General features: G+C 36.3%; 3 protein-coding genes across 5 annotated transcripts; 1 reads left to right on the top strand and 2 right to left on the bottom strand.

The window, feature by feature from the left end:
• Nucleotides 1–731: 731 nt before the first annotated feature.
• On the bottom strand, nt 732–2806 carry LOC121976621 (thioredoxin 1-like). The gene is made up of 2 exons (XM_042528868.1): nt 2494–2806; nt 732–1214 (listed from the first exon to the last, which is right to left on the bottom strand). The coding sequence occupies exons 1-2, from the start codon at nt 2735–2737 to the stop codon at nt 901–903; spliced, it is 558 nt and encodes a 185-aa protein (XP_042384802.1). The 5' UTR covers nt 2738–2806; the 3' UTR covers nt 732–900.
• Nucleotides 732–7043, bottom strand: LOC121976620 ((+)-neomenthol dehydrogenase-like). 2 transcript variants are annotated; one of them, XM_042528865.1, is made up of 6 exons: nt 6974–7043; nt 6657–6900; nt 5385–5450; nt 4885–5067; nt 2494–4799; nt 732–1214 (listed from the first exon to the last, which is right to left on the bottom strand). In XM_042528865.1, exons 1-5 carry the CDS (start codon nt 7018–7020, stop codon nt 4416–4418), a joined length of 924 nt encoding a protein of 307 aa, XP_042384799.1. In that variant the 5' UTR covers nt 7021–7043; the 3' UTR covers nt 732–1214; nt 2494–4415. The 2 variants fall into 2 exon arrangements, with proteins under 2 accessions (XP_042384799.1, XP_042384801.1); XM_042528867.1 differs by having other exon boundaries at nt 4885–5061.
• Nucleotides 7044–8069: 1026 nt separating this feature from the next.
• On the top strand, nt 8070–16743 carry LOC121976619 (DEAD-box ATP-dependent RNA helicase 6-like). 2 transcript variants are annotated; one of them, XM_042528863.1, is made up of 10 exons: nt 8071–8679; nt 11555–11615; nt 12294–12528; nt 12926–13164; nt 13371–13622; nt 13702–13882; nt 14559–14647; nt 15023–15096; nt 15179–15328; nt 16350–16743. In XM_042528863.1, exons 1-9 carry the CDS (start codon nt 8423–8425, stop codon nt 15255–15257), a joined length of 1467 nt encoding a protein of 488 aa, XP_042384797.1. In that variant the 5' UTR covers nt 8071–8422; the 3' UTR covers nt 15258–15328; nt 16350–16743. The 2 variants fall into 2 exon arrangements, with proteins under 2 accessions (XP_042384798.1, XP_042384797.1); XM_042528864.1 differs by lacking the exon at nt 16350–16743 and having other exon boundaries at nt 8070–8679; nt 13702–13887; nt 15179–15321.
• Nucleotides 16744–18196: the final 1453 nt, after the last annotated feature.

The following is an 18196-nucleotide window of genomic DNA, read 5'->3' as shown; positions in this document are numbered from 1 at the left end:
CAAGTAGGGGTGTAAATGAGTCGAATTTAGCCGAATATGAAGAAAAATTTAAGGCTTGAATTTGTTATATTTGAGTTCAAGCTTGATTTGAAGTTCGAAAAGTTTAAAATTTTTAACTTGGATTCGGCTCGAGTCAGAGTTCGGCTCGGAAGATTCAAATATGTTCATGAGTTATTCAAGCTATTGTTCAAATATAAATATTTGAAAGGTTTAAAATTATTTATTTAATATATAATTATATTATATTAATAAAATATTAAGGCTATGTAAACTATCGAACTAAATAATTTGAGTTTGAATTCGACTCGAAAAAAGTTCGAACATGTTTAAATTCGATTTGAATTCGATAAATTCGAATACAAATCAAATATTTATTGAATCGTCTTGAAAAGCTTATGAACTTATTCGATTCGTTTATATCCCTAGTTGTAAGCACCCCTTAATTATAAATCTCATTTGAAGGAAAAATCTTTGTAAATATATCGTAATTAGAAATCACTATGAATATTTAGGAGACAACTGATTTCTGATTCCTGAATATTTAGGAAACAACTGAACCCTCTTCATTGCACTATAGTCTCAGGGTAATGCTTGTATTGTAAAAATCCATGCCGTGTGAATCAATTTTTTCATTGAAATAAATATACAAAATTAATTAATTTGATCAATTATGATTTTTTTTATTGAACATTAGATAATGTATTAATATTAGTTTGAGTAAAACCAGAAAATTGCTAAGCAGAAATTTAGATTTCAGCAAATGCTTCTTACAGCAGTGAGCAATATAACTTGGTTGAAGGGTAAAAGCATAATATATACAGCACAGAGAGCTGAATGCAAAAATATTAATGAAACTAAGAAAAAGACTCCTTGAACCAATTTCAATCCTTGTAGTCATCTCTAGATGAACTTTTCGATGGATGTGGCCAGAGTAGATTCCGGCACAGCTCCAATCACAGTATCCTTCTTCTCTCCACTTTTGAAGATCATTACGGTTGGGATGCTGCGAATCCCGTATTGATTAGCTATTTCAGAGTTTTCATCAGTGTTGAGCTTATAGCATTTCAGCTTGCCTTCATAAACTTTTGCTAATTTGGCAACCGTTGGCTCAATCATTCGGCATGGTCCGCACCAAGGAGCCCAAAAGTCAACCAGAACTGGGACGTCTGAACCCAGAACGAGTGTCTGCCATGTATCTTTAGATACATCTGCAACTGCAATGTTATGAAAAGCGTGCTTCATTATAGATAAAAAAAGAAGTAAACATTGTCCATGCATCTTTACGATAACTAGGCACGAATGAAGATGAAACAAGTCTACAAATTTAGCATCACAAAGTTGTGTTCTAAAACAAATGATAATTCACATAGGCGTAAATTTGTGCGCGAGTTGGCAATGATAAAAAACCAAGCCTAATCCCCCTAGGCGGGGTAAAAACCATCCTAAAGGTTTTATATAAGGTCAACACCCAGCTAATGAAGAATTCTATGTTTGGATCACCATAATAAAAGGTATCCATTGTACCAAAATACTCTTCTCTAGCCATCAAGTTGTTTCACAAAGCAACTAGATAATCAATATTTTGCATCAAACTTTTCAGAAGTTAACCTAGACAATATCAACACGCTTAAATATGACGACAAACTATCAAGATATGAAATTGGCATATTTCAGTCGAGTTGTTCCACCAAACAGACAGATAAACAATATTCTGTATCAAAATTGTATCAACTTCAACTTGGAGTATATATACAAAGACACTAAAACATGTCAACTTATAATTTTGTATCAAAATTTTCAGAAGTTAACCTAAGATGATATCAACACACTTAAATATGCTGATAAACTATCAAGATATGAAATTGGCATATTTCAGTCCAAGTTGTTTCCCCGAACAGTTAGATAAAGAATATTTTGTATTAAAATTGTATCAACCTCAACTTGGACTATAAATACAACGGCACTAAAACATATCAACTTATAATTACATAAGGAAAAGCTGTCAAGAATGAGAAATTGGCAAATTTTCAATCCATCAAGTTGTTTAGGTTAAAGATCTTTTTGAAAAGGAATACCTGAACTAGAAAATATTCATCACCAGGGGAGGCAATATGTCTATTTGCTTTAGCTATGGAGTAGGAGTTAAGACCAAGAAAGCACCTAAAGATCTTAACAAAATGGTGTGGCATCTTAATGCTGCTTCTGAGTAAGGAGTCAAGGAAGAAGGCAGGAAGCGTCTGCCATGTTCATCTTCCTCTTCGTTCAAGATACGACTTGTGGGAAGCACAAGCACCTGACGAGGAGTACATTACTTCCAACTGCTTCAATCCTCTACTTTAGTTTTTATCAATTTGGTCATCGAGTTCGAGTATAGAATACCAAAAACCTCGCTGAACTTGATAAAACCCTTCACAGCTAAAAAAAGAGCTAAACTTTCGAAACCACGACACCGTAATCCAAACCCTATAAGAGAATCGGGAAGGAAAACATTACGCTGGACGGCGGTCTCCTGCGCCTCACAGACGAATGCGCCGGCCGCCCTCCTCCCGACCATCCTCGATCTGGACGCGGCGGCGGCCCTCAGGGGAAGCGACGCGCATCTAAGTCCGCGGAACCTGGGGATGAGGCCCAACCCACGGCCGCCGGCGAGTGGGAAGAGCGCGGCGGCAGCCCTCGGCGCGGTGGTGTGAGGACGATGGGAGGGGACGACCAGCGACTCGAGGACTGTAGCGGCCATGGGATGAGGTTCGAGTGCACGGTCGAGGGCTGGAGGCGGAGGAATCTGGGGAGGACGCAGGGTGATAAGACTGGCGGAAGGAAACGCACGGACAAAATGAATGGATGCAGTTTTGGCACCGAAACGAGTGGCGGAGATTGAATCTGCAATATCTAAAACAACCAATCGAAAAGATAAGGAAAATTCTATCAGAAAGTGAAATAATAATACTTGTAAATTAATCTGCCAATATAAAATATATTGATGGGGTGATAGCATGTGGCCTACACATAGACACATAGTCGTTCGATTTCGCTACCTGATCAAAGGTCAAGCAAGTCGATGTTGACTCGGCTTACTGGATTCCTCCGGTTGGATCTATCCAACATCTTCGATTCAACTTGCTCGACTCCTCTAGTCCAATCTACTCCAACATCTTGGACTCGGCTGACCTGATTCCTCTGGTTCAGTCTATCTCCACCCCAGAGATTTGGCTTATGTAAATCCCCTTGTACAGCATTTACAATCTTCTCCATGACACTTGTTCTTCGTTGACTTATAAGACCGCGATCTCATCTTTATTGACCCAACTCGACACATTATCCTGTTCAGCTTAGCTCTACCTATCCGACAGGTCAGTGCCATTCGGCTCGTCTCTATCGACTCGATCCGACACTCTGCACATCTCCATTCAGTCCTACCGATCTAACAGTGTCCTTCTGCATAATTAGGATTCAACGATCTTGCTTGGATCAGCTCCACTGACACGAGATGCTGTGTTGTTCAACTCAACTCTTACTGACCCGATGCTCAAGTCTATCTAGCTCAATTATGTAAGCCTGACATCCTATAACCTAATATGATCAAATCCTCTGATCCCATACCTCACGTATGTCAAAGTTTGTGAAACAAGATGGTGCACCTGTGTATGATAACTCACAAAGGATGGTCTTCTTTTCTAAAAAGATGGAGTACGACTGACATCCCATCATCAATTAATACCAAAGAGGTACTAGACAGTTGTGATATAAAATGAGTGCACCTACAATGGAGGTCCGCGCACACACTCAAAAATTCCCGCATCTTCTTATTTATTGTTCTTTTTTTCCATCTCCCCTATAGGAGATTTTACTTAAACATCAGAGTGACTGAGCGAAGACATCCCCTAACCTCCATTCAAATACTCTCTTTCTCTCTTTCCAACTTTGCGAGCTTTCAAGACGATCAACCCTCCTCAGCATTCAGTGACTTCATCAACTTAGAAGACAAACAAACTGTCTGATGGCTCGTTTATCAGAGATCTCATGTAGGAACATATATAATAACTAAATTGTCCCCTCGGATGGGTCTAGTGGCTAGCACATGAGGTATTGTCACCATGAGTCTGGTGTTCGAATCTCGGCAAAGCCGAGGTAAATGTCTCCCTTATATGCTAGTTATTATTTTAAAGGCTAGTAGTCGTCCGTGATTTACCTCCTCCGTGTTGGCTCTGGGACGAATTGACGGGGACGCTGAGGATGAGCGTATTCACCTTTATGCCACCATATATAATAACTAAATAATTAAGGTACATTTTTTTTATGATAATCCAAATATTCAACTATTATGACCAGTTTGGCCTTATGGAAAATTTCCATCAACATTTGCTCTTGCAGAGAAAACAAGAGTTTTAAGTGTTGCAACATTTGAGTTAATCATTTCATTCAAAGGAGGAAACTTCTTTCAGATCATAAAAAAGCCCTGAGGGGCTTCCATCAGGGAGCATGGCTAGAAGCACAGGTCCCTCAGCTCCTTCTTCAACAGGCAGAACTCCAAGGTTCCAGTTTAGATCTGTCTTAACAAAACCAGGATTGACACAATTGATGCAGAATTTTGGGTACCTCTTTGCGAGGATTCTTGTGTAAGCACTCAAAGCAACTTTAGCGACTTTGTATGCCACCATGTTTCTCGTTGGCCAGACATTTTGGTCCAACTTCCCTTCCTTGAAATCATTCATGAAGGCCTGCACCAGTTGATCCAATCTATCTTCTGAAAGAGTATCCACATTCCTTAGCTCTTCTTTGATTCTTTCGCTGCGGATGTACTGACATGGGGAAGAACAATACAGTAGAGTAAGTTGCAGATTGGAGAAGGGAAAAAGATTGTATATTTCATAATGGACGTTGTACCTGCAGTTTCCCATAGAGTGAGGATACATTCACTATCCTTGGTGATTGGGATGACTGAAGCAGAGGGATAAATGCCTCTGTCACTCTTTTTGGACCATAATAGTTTGTGTTGATGCAATCTTCGGCTAATTCATAAGTCTCTACAATTGCATTTGCCAGGCCTGATGAGCTAACTGGCTGCATCTATAACGTTTTCCTCAGAGAAAGAATCATACACAACCAAAGTAAAAGCACAAATGCTCAGAAATAAGAGAAAAATACAGTTCAACAAACCACTTTCAATAATGTTTCTATTTCTTTTCTCTATTCAATCTGGCGTTTTTATTTCCCTTTCCATTGGAAGACTGAAATTGGTGGTCTTTTGTGTTTTAAGGGTTTTATTTCTATATTGAATTTAGGAAATAAAAAATAAAATATGAAACATAGTCTTAATTGTGTTCCAGTAGTGTACTTGTACATGCTTGAGGTGCCTTAAGTCTCAAGATATTGATTTGGTTTACCGCTTGCTTGGAGGAATCCAGTAGCTGAGTATTCGATGCTATTCCCCCAATAGCTGCATTATTCACCTGGAAAAAACAATGTCACCAAGATAGTCAAAGAGGAGATATGAAATTCCACCCTTTCAATTTTCATGTTTTCCAAACAGTATTCTTTCAGTAGTGTAAGGGTCAACTCTTCCCTTGGACACGACATTATTTGGCCATCTTCTAACATTAGACTCTACAAAGCGTTAGACAGATTTGATAGATGAATCCCACTTTTTTATACTGTTTTTCTTAGCTTGAATTCCCCTAATGGCTTGGTCCTTCTTCCCATGGGGAATGCCTCCAATAACGCAACGTTTATCTAAGCAAGACTTCCTCATGGGTGACAGATAACCTTTCCCTAAGCTGAACTTTAGCTCCTAAGCATATGCGGATCCTTGGGAGCTTAGCACTCTAGTAGACGACTTTGATTGGTCTACTGAGCTGTCCATTTCTACTGATCCTTGGGAGCCCTCGTTATTGTCCTCTCAGACAACTCCCTGCTTGCTATTTACAACAGCCCTCGTTGTCCTCTCAGAGCCAAAAAATTGTGGCTTGAGCATCCCTAGTTCAGGAGTTTCTTAGAACACAGTTTAGGTGCAAATGTTGCATCCTGGTGGAGAAGCTAAAATGTCTATAGGGCTACCTCAAAGATTCAATACCTGCAACTCTATCAGCAACTACTACTCCTAAAATTGTACGACAGAAATGAAGCTGAGAGAAAGAAGCTCAAAACTCTAAAAACAGAACTTGACAGTAACTGCCAAGTTACAAATGGCTTTATGGACGTGATGCAAAGAACAAAGGTTCTTTTATACAGTTGCTAATAAAGGGAGAAGGAATGCAATTCATACTGAAATATTGAGCACTACTTCTATCTTACTCTACAAGTAGCTATTAGGATGTTCCAAGGTAAGTCCTATGATTATATCACCTTTTCTAATATCCGCTGGCGAAGCTAAAAAATTAACTCTGGAGCAAATTGATGTGGCTACTTTCTGGGTTTTGTTAAGGAGGATATGACAACGCTGAGCTAATAATGTTTCAACTACATATATCAATGCTAACAAAATCCTTGATGACTATAGTACCAAATATACAGTCTAAAATCCTGGCCAATCAGTGGAAGCGTGGGTGTTTCTGCTAATGAGCATGGAAACCCCTAATTGTTCTGATTACACATTTAATTAAAATTTCAGATGATGAGTAACCTTCAGATTACAGTAAAACAGTTTTTCTTCTTCTTACCAGTATATCTAGCTTTCCAAATCGGGTATGGATGAAATCCCCCAAAGAAGCGATACTAGCGGATTTATTGACATCCAGTTGATGGAATACCACATCGGCAGAGCCGGAGGCCTCGAGCTTGCGGACGGCCGCGAGACCCCTCTCCTCGTCTCTGGATGTTAGCACCACCGTGACTCCTCTGGCGGAGAGCTGCCTACATATTTCGAGCCCGATTCCTTTGTTGGCCCCTGTCACCACTGCAACCCTGCCGGAGAAAGAAGTAGAGAGGTGAGATCCAAAGCAAGGATCGAATGGGATTGCAAGGGAGCGATTCAAACTTTTGCAGGGTTGGGTTGTCCATCGCATCGCTTCTTCCGTATCGCATCAGAGTCGCTAGAACTACAAATAGTTGACATTTTTAATTTTTAATTCGAATAAATAAATTTCACCCAATTTGTAATATTTTTTTTAAAAAAATATTCAAATTCAGATAATCAAAAATTTTAAAATTTTACTTTTTCAAAATCAAAATTTAAATTTAAAGTTTATATTAAATTATTATATATTCTAAATTCACCTCAACAATATTATAAAGATAAAATTATAATAATATTTAAAAATTATGACCTTCCTAACAAATAATAAGAGGATCAAAATGATTGCCACTTAGTACAGAATTTTCAATTGGTATTATTTTATTGGGTGTCTGGTTTCTCTTATACAAACTGTTATTGTGAGTAAATACTTTACATTATTTTTTTTTTCAGAGAGTATAGGATAATTCTATAGGGGTTGTTAAAGTGATAACTTTATCTTTTACGGAGGATCAAAATACCCTATGAATATATAATATAATAATAAAAAAATTCTTATGATATCGGGTCATTTAGTGTGAGCGCTATCATCTTTATGCCACATAATAATGAAAAAATTATCTCAAGATTGACACAGTTGGTACATACATAAGTATTTGCTCTAATATATTTAAAAGTTAATTCTTAATCGGTGCAAAATACCGTATTAGATGTTTGATCTCCTCTATATAAAGGATCTTTGTCGTTGTATTAGGATAAAAATACCTTTGTGATTTACTTATCTATATTTTAACATGGTATTAATGATACTGGGCCGCTTGGGATGAACATATTCGATAATAAAATAGTTAACAAAAATTTCTGTATAATTAAATCAGTCACCATAAAATTAGTCGATGTAAATTATATATGCGAGGTCAACCAAAATAAAAAAATTAAGAAAAATTAAATTTGAAATAGAATAAATATTTTGAATATGTATTTAAAAATTATTTAATATATGAATTAAGAAAAAATAAATTAAAAAATATAATTTAAAATTTAAATAGAATAAATATTTGAAAGATTGATTTAAGGGACATTTATATTTAAAAAAAAATAGTCTCATTAAATGATGTACAAGGGCATATGTGTCATCCACTGGTCTCCATTCTGGAAGACCTGCTTCGCCATTTCCTTTCGCGGCCTCGTCTTCAGTTCGATTCGAGAGGGATCGAGAGGAAGAGAGATCACTGCGTTAGCGCAGTAAACCCTCGATCTGGAAGCTATTCTTCTCTCGCTTTCTGCAAAATCAGATAATTCCTCCCTTTTCGCGCTTTTTTGGGAAGTTCCCCGATCGCAAAACCCTAGATTTAGTCGTTGCTTTCTGGTTTTTAAGTGTATTGTTCATCTCTCGATTTTTAAGGAGAGATCTTTTGTTGGTTTGCCTTTGATTCGTCCGTCTTCGCGCGGGAGGATTGCTTTGTGTAGAAGATGAATCCTCGTGGTAGATTTCCTCCGCCTGGGATGGGGAATGGCCGAGGAGGTAGCGGAAGTGCAAACCCTGGTTTCTATCCGAGGACTCCTCAGCAGCAGCAGTACGTGCTGCGGAGCCATGTGCACGGGCAGCCGGGTCCGCAGTTCCAGCACCAGTATCAGCAGCAGCAGTGGTCGAGGAGGAACCTTCTGGGAGGTGACTCCGGTGATCGGGAACCAGCGCAATCTGTTCAATCCGAGGAGATTGATTCTAGGTAAACTAGAAAGCGAGCATTTATGTTTTCGATTCTTTTTTCTGCAATTTGCCAGTTTCAACACTCGCAACTCTTTTGGAGATCTAGATAAATCAATTAGAAGTTACTTCTTTTAGTTCAGTAATTGCTTTCACTGATGATAAGCATATATGTCAGCTATTGATTTTGGTGATTTTCTTTGATACTTCATGTGGTATACGCTAAGATTTTGTTTCTATTTGTGCTAGGATATCTTGGAAAGTGTCTGTCACGTGTTTATGCAGTTATCTCGGAAGTTGTATCTTCTCGAGTTGGTAGGACTAGTGTGAACAGTTCATGAAATTAAGTGTTTACTAAACTGGGATCATCGATCAATTCTTATATGATTTGAAAAAAAAAATATTTTTTCTGGATAATTGGTAGATCTACCTCAGGAGTCAGGCCTTATGCAATTGATATGATCGTATATAGTCTATAACACTACATAGTTTATTGGAAGAACCCAACAACTATGTGTTGGCCTTCCAATGGATAATCAAGGGATCTAAGGTTCGAGTCTCAGCTATGACGCACTGGGAAGAGTGAGAAGCAGACCCAAGAATGTTGGCTATTTGAATGAGCCTCTATAGTTGGTGGGAAATTTCCGTGGGGCCGGGCCGGTCACCTCTATAGCCGGTGGGAAACTTCTGTGGGGCCGGGCCTAACCCAACAAAGTGTGAAAGTTAGGATTTTTTAAGCAAAGGTATTCCTATTTAACGAGTACGCAGCTTTATGAATAAGCTCACACTTGATGCTCCAAAATTAGTAATTGACAACCCTTTTATCTTTCTATCAATATTCAGGAGTGGAACAGGGAGTAAATGTCAAAATTCTAAAATTATAGAGGCAATGTACTGTGGAAGATCAAAATTTTTGAAGAGTGGAACAAGGAGCAAAGAAAAAATAGATGTTTCTTCTAACCTATTTCTTTACCTCCTATTAGTGGCTAATCTCATTTGTAGAGAACTCAGAGAGCCTGAAACATTCTTCTTTATGTCTAGAAGCTCCTTTTCATTTCTCCCCTTATTTATATTGCATTTTCCCATGTTTTCGAATGCTACATTAGTGGCAAAACTTGATCTAGAGAACTAAGAGAAACCAACAAATTCTTCTATATCTCTAGAAGCACCTTTTCATTTTTCTCCCCTTATAATATTCTATTTTTCCTTTCTTTCAATTTTTGTTCTGTGTTTTGAATTAATCAACTGAAATTCGTTTTTTAGTTTGTTGATCTTTGAAATCAAACTTCTTCCTAGCCAACATAATCAAATTGATTTGGATTTGTTATACTTAAATTCAATGCTAATTGATTAATCTGTAATAGTACATTTATTTGTCTACTATATTTGAAAATTGAAATCAAATTCCATGTAGTTTGCTAACATCAGCAATGACTTGCCTAAAGACGTTAGTTACTGAGCTGTTTGTTATATTGTCTAAAATCTAATATCATTTAAAAAGTAAATAATTTCATTGGAAGTATACAACAACAATAACAACCAAGCCTTATCCCATTAAGTGGGGTCGGCTATATGGATCCTTTTACGTCATTGAGCTTTATCAACTATTATATCATTATTTATACTTAAATAAATTTTATCTTATTTTATTGTTGTTAATCAATTATTTTTTGGTCTTCCTCTTTCTCGTTTGATATGCTTGTTTGTCTAACTGGAGCATTTATTGGTCGTCTAAGTAAATATCCATACCATCTTAAACGTCTCTCAGAGTTTTCCCTCAATAGATGCAATTCCGACTTTCTCTCTAATGTTCTCATTTCTTATTCTGCTCATTCTCATATGTCCACACATCCACCATAACATCCCCATCTCTACAACTCTCATTTTCTGCTAATGTGCTCGAGTCATAACCCAACATTCATCTCCATATAACATAGTAGGTCTAACTGTCATTTTGTAGAATTTTTTTTTTAAGTTTTAGAGATCCTTTACGGTCACATAAAATACTCTCCTCAATTTAAGTGGAAGCATATTGGTAGGAATAGAATTTATATGAGTTCATCTAGACTTGCATTTGATGTAAAATGAGTAAGAATCATTAAAAAAGAAAATGAATTGATATTTTCCCTTCATGATCTGCTTATTTTTTCAACATACTTAAAACTAATAGAATTACATTACACTAAAATAAGTATTTTGGTTTCACTAAATGATCCAATATTGACAAACCTATTTGCAATTTTATAAAAGCTGTGTTAGCCCCAACTATTTGGTGTTGGGTATATTGATGATAAAACTTCTTTCCTTCCGGAAATTATGTTTTGAAAAATTTACTTTATATTGACAAGGACGGTTGGCCTTGACTGCATTTTGAGAAATTGTGAGTTTAAGTGAAGTTAAATATGCAAATTATTTTTAATTTTAGCTAAACAAGCAGGCCTGATTTGCCATTTTTTCTATTTGAGATATGGAAAGTTGTGCTGAGATCATTAACAACTTCGATATTTAAGGAAACTAAATATGCACATTCATGACTTAACTAAACAAAACATGATCATATGCTATTTGAATCTCATTTGATCTAATAAGCTCTCAAAATTTCTCAGCTCCTTATTTTTAACTTATGAGCATAATGCTAGAGCATTCTAAGAAACATAAACATCATTATCATGCCATATTTGTCCCAATTTTTTGTGATTGTTTAGAGCATCATTTGTAGCTTATTTTGGTAAGTTATAGTGACTATGGTCTTCTATGTAGTTGGTGGTATCATATAGTTAAGAATTTTTTTTCACTTATTTAGTTCAGTTAGGAAAGTCATTGTGTCACTGTCACAACATCATTTCAACACGTATTTTCTTTACATTTTAAACTAATTTTATCCTTGTTGATTTCAGTTCCCAAGATTGGAAGGCACAATTGAACATACCACCTTCTGATACACGCTACAAGACAGAGGTAAAGTTTATGTTCTTCTAGCTGTATGACTAGGCTAAAGGAATATCATACTGGAAGTTGGTTTCCATGTTCATTTCTAGTTAATGAATACAATGAATTGCTACTATGGTTTTACAAAGTTGAATAGGTATGGATAGTGGAGCTAGTATCTTAGCTAGGTATCCTCAAGCGTTGTCAAGTTAGTATGATAGTTTCCATATTGTAATTCTAGATGCGGCAAGACTATCTGTGTGCTTTTGACACCTGGAGAACTCACAAGAAAAGCCAGCTTGATCTTGTGTTTTGTTGGAGCAGCCAATTGCTGGAACGCCTCATGCTAATGGATCTCCAGTTATTTCAAATATATAAACATAAGTAATAATCTAAACAAGTTGAAGATTATGTATTACATATTAGATGTATTTCTGTACTAATATATAAATTCTTTTCCTCCCAGATGTGACATATTACTGAATGCATGATTAAAATGTATGATATTCTCTATTCTGCCAGTATATGATATGCAGCACCTTTCTATAATTTTCAAAGACACTCCTCCATCTTGTTTGTTAGAATTGTTTGACTGCCCACATCACCTCATCTGTCAATGAAGTAGACCATGAACTATACATTATGTTATCTTTTGGTTGGTCTATAAGACTATTATGTTAGCAATAATTGTGGGTATATAATTGCCAGGATGTAACTGCAACTAAAGGGAATGAGTTTGAGGACTATTTCCTGAAGCGAGAACTTCTTATGGGCATATACGAGAAGGGTTTCGAAAGGCCTTCACCTATTCAAGAAGAAAGCATTCCTATTGCACTCACTGGCAGCGACATTCTTGCTAGAGCTAAAAATGGGACAGGAAAGACTGCTGCATTTTGTATTCCTGCACTTGAAAAAATTGACCAAGATCTTAATGCAATTCAAGGTCATACTTTTTTTTCCACTGTAGTAATTGTAACTGCAATTGGTTTATATTTTGGCTCAGATATGAGCATTTGTAGTTGTGATCATTAGTCTTCTCCTTGCTCATTTTTCTTACTAGTTGCAAGTTCATATTTTCTATGTTCTCATTAACATCATTGTTTTAAAGTCGTTGTCTATTCTTTATGCGGTCCACCATTTTTGTTACGTTGTTGTGCATTATCTATTCTTTACGTAGTGTGCTTGATCTCCATTGTCGGCACATGAAGGAAATAAAATGCTACACAGAGCCACCTATATAGCTCATTAATACCACGAAGCCCTTCATGTACTATACACTAACGTTAGTTGTGTAGTCTGAATGTTTTTTCATCCAATAATTGACAACTTTTGTTATTCAGTTGTGATATTGGTTCCCACTAGAGAATTAGCTCTTCAGACATCGCAAGTTTGTAAGGAACTTGGAAAGCATTTGAAGATTCAAATTATGGTTACTACTGGCGGGACTAGCCTGAAGGATGACATTATGCGTTTATATCAACCTGTCCAGTTGCTGGTTGGAACTCCTGGTCGAATACTTGATCTTACAAAAAAAGGGGTCTGTGTCTTGAAGGACTGCTCAATGCTTATCATGGATGAGGTAATGTTTTGAAGTTTGATCTTGCTAGATTAATTGAGGAATTTTGATTGTTTGAAGATATTATTTTATTCTATATTCCCTTATCCTTAACGACTATGCTATATTTCTCAGACATCTTTCTGGTCTGTTTCTTGCAATAACAAATTTTGGATTTTCCCTGTTCATCCCCTTTTCTTATTGGCAAGTCCAAATTTCTTATTTTACAGGCTGACAAGCTTCTTTCTCCAGAGTTTCTGCCATCAATAGAACATGTTATTCAGTTTCTTCCTGCTAATAGGCAGATTTTAATGTTTTCAGCGACATTTCCTGTAACTGTTAAGGATTTTAAGGACAGATACCTTCCGAAACCATATATTATCAATCTCATGGACGAACTCACACTGAAGGGAATAACACAATATTATGCTTTTGTTGAAGAGAGGCAGAAGGTTCACTGCCTCAATACCCTTTTTTCAAAGGTTTATCCTTATTTGGACTATTTTGTTGTTTCAAAATTTTCCTTAGTCTTTGAATGACGGGTTTATCTGTTTTTTACAGCTTCAAATTAATCAATCTATTATTTTCTGTAACTCTGTTAACCGGGTGGAGCTACTAGCAAAGAAAATTACTGAGCTGGGTTATTCTTGCTTCTATATTCATGCTAAAATGTTGCAAGATCACAGAAATCGTGTTTTCCATGACTTCCGCAATGGTGCATGCAGGAATCTTGTTTGCACTGGTATGGTAATGTTTTACTTTGAGTTGCCATTTGCTTTTGTTTGGAATCAAGCATGTTCATTGTTATGATCATAACTGCTATTACCTCAGTTTTTTGGCAACTCCATGCACAACTAGTGAAATTTTTGGCTTTATAATTTTCTGCATTGGTCATTGTTGAATCATGTTATCTCGAGTGATGCACGCATGATTTTAAGATCTAGACAAAGGGGAGCAAGAAAAGTACCACCTTGGCTGAAAAAAAGAAGTTTAATGGGAGTGGAAGGAAATTAGGGGGAGCCTTATTCTAATTGTGTTTTGTCCAATATCATGTCATGCTTTCCCAAGTTTAATGCCTTATCCTCATTTGTGGTCTTCATCTTATTATTCTTCTTGAGAAAGTTGTGGTTTAAAATTAAAAACTTTTTGTTTGGAAATATTTTTACATGGAAATTTTAGATTTTACAAGTTTTTTAAAAGTTCTTGGATAGGTTAATATTGTGCATCATAAAGATTGATACACTGTGTGAAATGTTTTATTGATTTTTGGAAAACATGCTAATATTTGACTGGAAAACTAGATTGAGCATATTTCTTAAAATGCTAGTCAATACTGAGAAGTTGGACTAATTTTTCATGTTCAATATCTTGGTCTGAATATGCTTGTCTCTTTTGACATGTTTTGGCTGCTGTTGCAGATCTCTTTACAAGGGGAATTGACATTCAGGCTGTTAATGTTGTCATTAACTTTGATTTCCCAAAGAACGCTGAAACATATCTTCACAGAGTATGATCTTGATACTGTGTTTATATTAGCTAACTATAAATGCCACCAATTCGTTTAGAGATATTATAGGGAACATGAACTACTTGTCATTTATTTATTGATTCATCTGAAAACATAAATAAATTACAGACGAACTATCAATCTAAGATGACATTTTTATGTGGCCTATTTCATTTATTTATTTTTATTTTATTTTTTTATTTTTAAAGAGAATGACATTTGGCCTTAATTTTCTCCAAAAATACGAGGCCCCAAGTTAGACATTCATGTTTGAATTGATTCATCATCAAACCGGTCGTGCTACTTGACTGTGTACACAAGTTTTTCTTTTGTACTGGAATATGTTCTGCTAGGCTAACAGTTGGGTGATTTCAGGTTGGCCGTTCAGGAAGGTTTGGTCACCTTGGTTTAGCTGTCAATCTTATCACCTATGAGGACCGGTTTAACTTGTATGGTTATTTGTCAATGCACAAGATTCTAATGCATTTTTTCCATTTTATTTTCATGACATGAAAATCAATCTGACTACAGGCATCGGATTGAACAAGAACTTGGAACAGAAATAAAACAGATTCCTCCACAGATTGATCAGGCTATATACTGCCGGTGATCTGCAACAGTTATGAGTGACATTTTCACGGTGAATAATTAGAGAGCTACCTTTATACATTGGCACATCAAGTATGGAACTTTAACTCTGATATTTCCTCATTCAGATTAAATTAGTGTAGAATACATGTGTCATATGGCTTTCTCCCAAAATAAAGTGATGCAAGATAATATAATCCCACTAAAATTTTACAAAAGAGTGATGAAAATTTTGTTTAAAATTATTGAAAGTCATTTTTAAACTAGCATGCTTGTTTGTGTTACTTTTGTGCTATTGCATTCACGTCCCACTACTTCCATATCATCATATTTTACCTTTAGCAAAATTCATATTAAAGGCTATTTAGAGGAGCATGCATGTTTGTGGCCGTTGATAGTTAAAACTATCTTGCCAGTGAAAGATACAACTTCTACATAATTGGCTTATTCTATCTCAGTAAATCTCTTTTATGTATTATCAAACATAAAAGATGTCTTAGTTTCCAGAACTCGTTAATTATATCTTAGTCAGCATAATTTATCCAAAGTGGATGATGATTCTGGCTGAGAATAGCCCATATTGTTTAGCTAGTTGAAAGTTGCTGAGATTAGACTAAAAACAAAGCTTTTTTAAAGATTTTTAAGTATTAGATAATAAGTAAAACAGTAAAGAAATGGAATAAATATTTCACGTTTGAACAACAATTTAATTTTTGGAAGTTCCATGTTTAAACATTGAGGTTCATAATGCAAAATAACATCAAATTCAATTTTATTATATTCCATCTTGGTTATTTAGTTAGTTATTTGTTTCTCTGGAGAATTAGCTTATAATCTGATGCATCTCATATCAACGTATCTCAAATTTGCAGCCTATGAATCTTTCTTGGGTTCATTTTTAAGTTTCGCATTGCTTTCCCTAGATCTATCCTATTTCCCACTAGTCCTAGTTATCTTATATATGAAGGTGCAACACTGAATTAACTTATTGCTACTACTTGTGCATCATAAATCATGCATTATTGATAGTCTCTTTTTGATGACTTTTGCGATTAACTTTGATAACTTCGTCTTCATGCCCACTTTACCTGACTCATTCTTTGCGCACGCACAGGGTTTCTTTTGTCACCTTGTATTGCTGCCCTAGTTGAATCTGATGGCTAAATGGCGATACTATGCCCCCCTCGTAGTTTTGGCTATTTGGCAACTTTGATCATGGCCATTATTAACTTAATATGTTGTTGTATTCAGAAATAGATTCTCTTAGCTCACAGTTTAGGAAAAGGCATTAAACTGTTGTGCATATACTGGCAAAGAGTTGATTGTTGCTTCATGTTATCTGTCAAATGCAGACAGTTAAAGACCGCCAAGTTGTGGATTGAATGGGTAGTGTGTTAAATCCTGAATACCGAAATACTAGAATATTATCTTGCTTTGTAGGATTATGACATAAACCCTTGTTTGAACCTGTTTTTGTTTTGTATTTTGAAGTCCTGTATATTATTTTACTGTGTTTTTTTTTTCCTGCTGATAGGTTAATTGTTTTTTTGTGTCTAATATTCCAAGGAATTGCTTGCTGGGGCCTGGGGAAGAAAAATAGGTTTAAGCTATTTTTGTTGCTTTCGAAATTGCTTCGACTTGAAATTTCAGATTTCGGAATTGGTTTCACATCTTATAGAAGTTCGAATTCAGGCAACAATCAAGTTTTGTGTGTTTGAACTCTCGATTTTGTATAAGCTAAGGAGTCAGGTTTTTGGGCTCTTGCTTTTGTAAGGTCTAACAAGAGAAATGAAAGAATACGCTGGTATGTTTTCATCACTTGACCAGGTATTTTACTATCATGCCATTCTATTTAACGCAAAGGCAATGCAAAGCACAAGGATTCAGATACCAAAAACCTAAATTCTTTCATCAAAATTGCAGTGCGGAGGATATGCTGCATCTCTATTTCACGTTAGCTATGAAATAGAGGTGTCGACATGCAACCTCAGGATGTATCAACTCCGCTTTTGTCTTATTTGGTTTGATCTAGTAGAGTTGTGTCATGCTAAGCACAGCCTGCAGTGTTGACATTAACTTCTCAGAAAATTATAGAATTTTAAAAAACATATGAATTCGATCGAATACATTAATCAATTAGAACACAAACCACTCTCAAATAACCATCATATGAATTCGCTTCAACAATATGATGTTTGATATTGCTTGGATTCAGTTAGGTGCCGCTGAGTACTTGTAAGACTGGCGAGGGTTGGCAACCCAACTAGCCTCCTTTTGCAGGATTTTTCAGTTGAAATGGGAGAACATCCTGTTCAACTGGAAAAACATTGCCCAATAGTTTTTTTTTTCATTATGCCTCAGATCTAAACCATAACCCACCAAATCAAACCAAGAGGAACTAAAACTAGAAGACGTGGAGAAATTGGAATCCAGATCCATTCTTTTGGGCGAAAGAAGCGAATTAAAGAAAAAACAAGGGGAAAAAGGCAATAATAAAGATTTCGTCTCACCTGTGTCAAGTCTTTGCTTCCTAGGGCTACTACGAAGGGAGCTACTACCAAGGTGATCCTGTGGTCGAGAGACGTACCGTCTAATGCCACCTCGATAGAGATCGGGAAGAAGAAGCGGAGCGAGAAGGGGGTGAAATTGGAAACGGCTTAGGGTTCCGATCGAGGATCGGGAAGAAGAGTAGTCGATGTTCAAGAATCGAGACCGCATTCTCCGTCGCCGTCTTCCTCTTTCCCGTTGACAGAGGCGGTTCTGCGCGCTTCGTTGAAGTGGAACGGGTTTTTATAACCACAGCTGGATGCGTTAACGGGCCGTATGCAGGTAAGGCACGCTGAACAAAGCCCGGCCCGGCCCGGCCCGATATTTATATATTTTTAATAATATTTTTTTTAGAAAAAAAACATTAAAACCTTTAATTAATCAGTTATCTTTATTGTTATTATCGTGTGTCAA

Source organism: Zingiber officinale, chromosome 4B (genome assembly GCF_018446385.1).
Source record: "Zingiber officinale cultivar Zhangliang chromosome 4B, Zo_v1.1, whole genome shotgun sequence".
NCBI lineage: Eukaryota > Viridiplantae > Streptophyta > Magnoliopsida > Zingiberales > Zingiberaceae > Zingiber > Zingiber officinale.
This window is presented reverse-complemented; position numbering and strand designations above follow the sequence as displayed.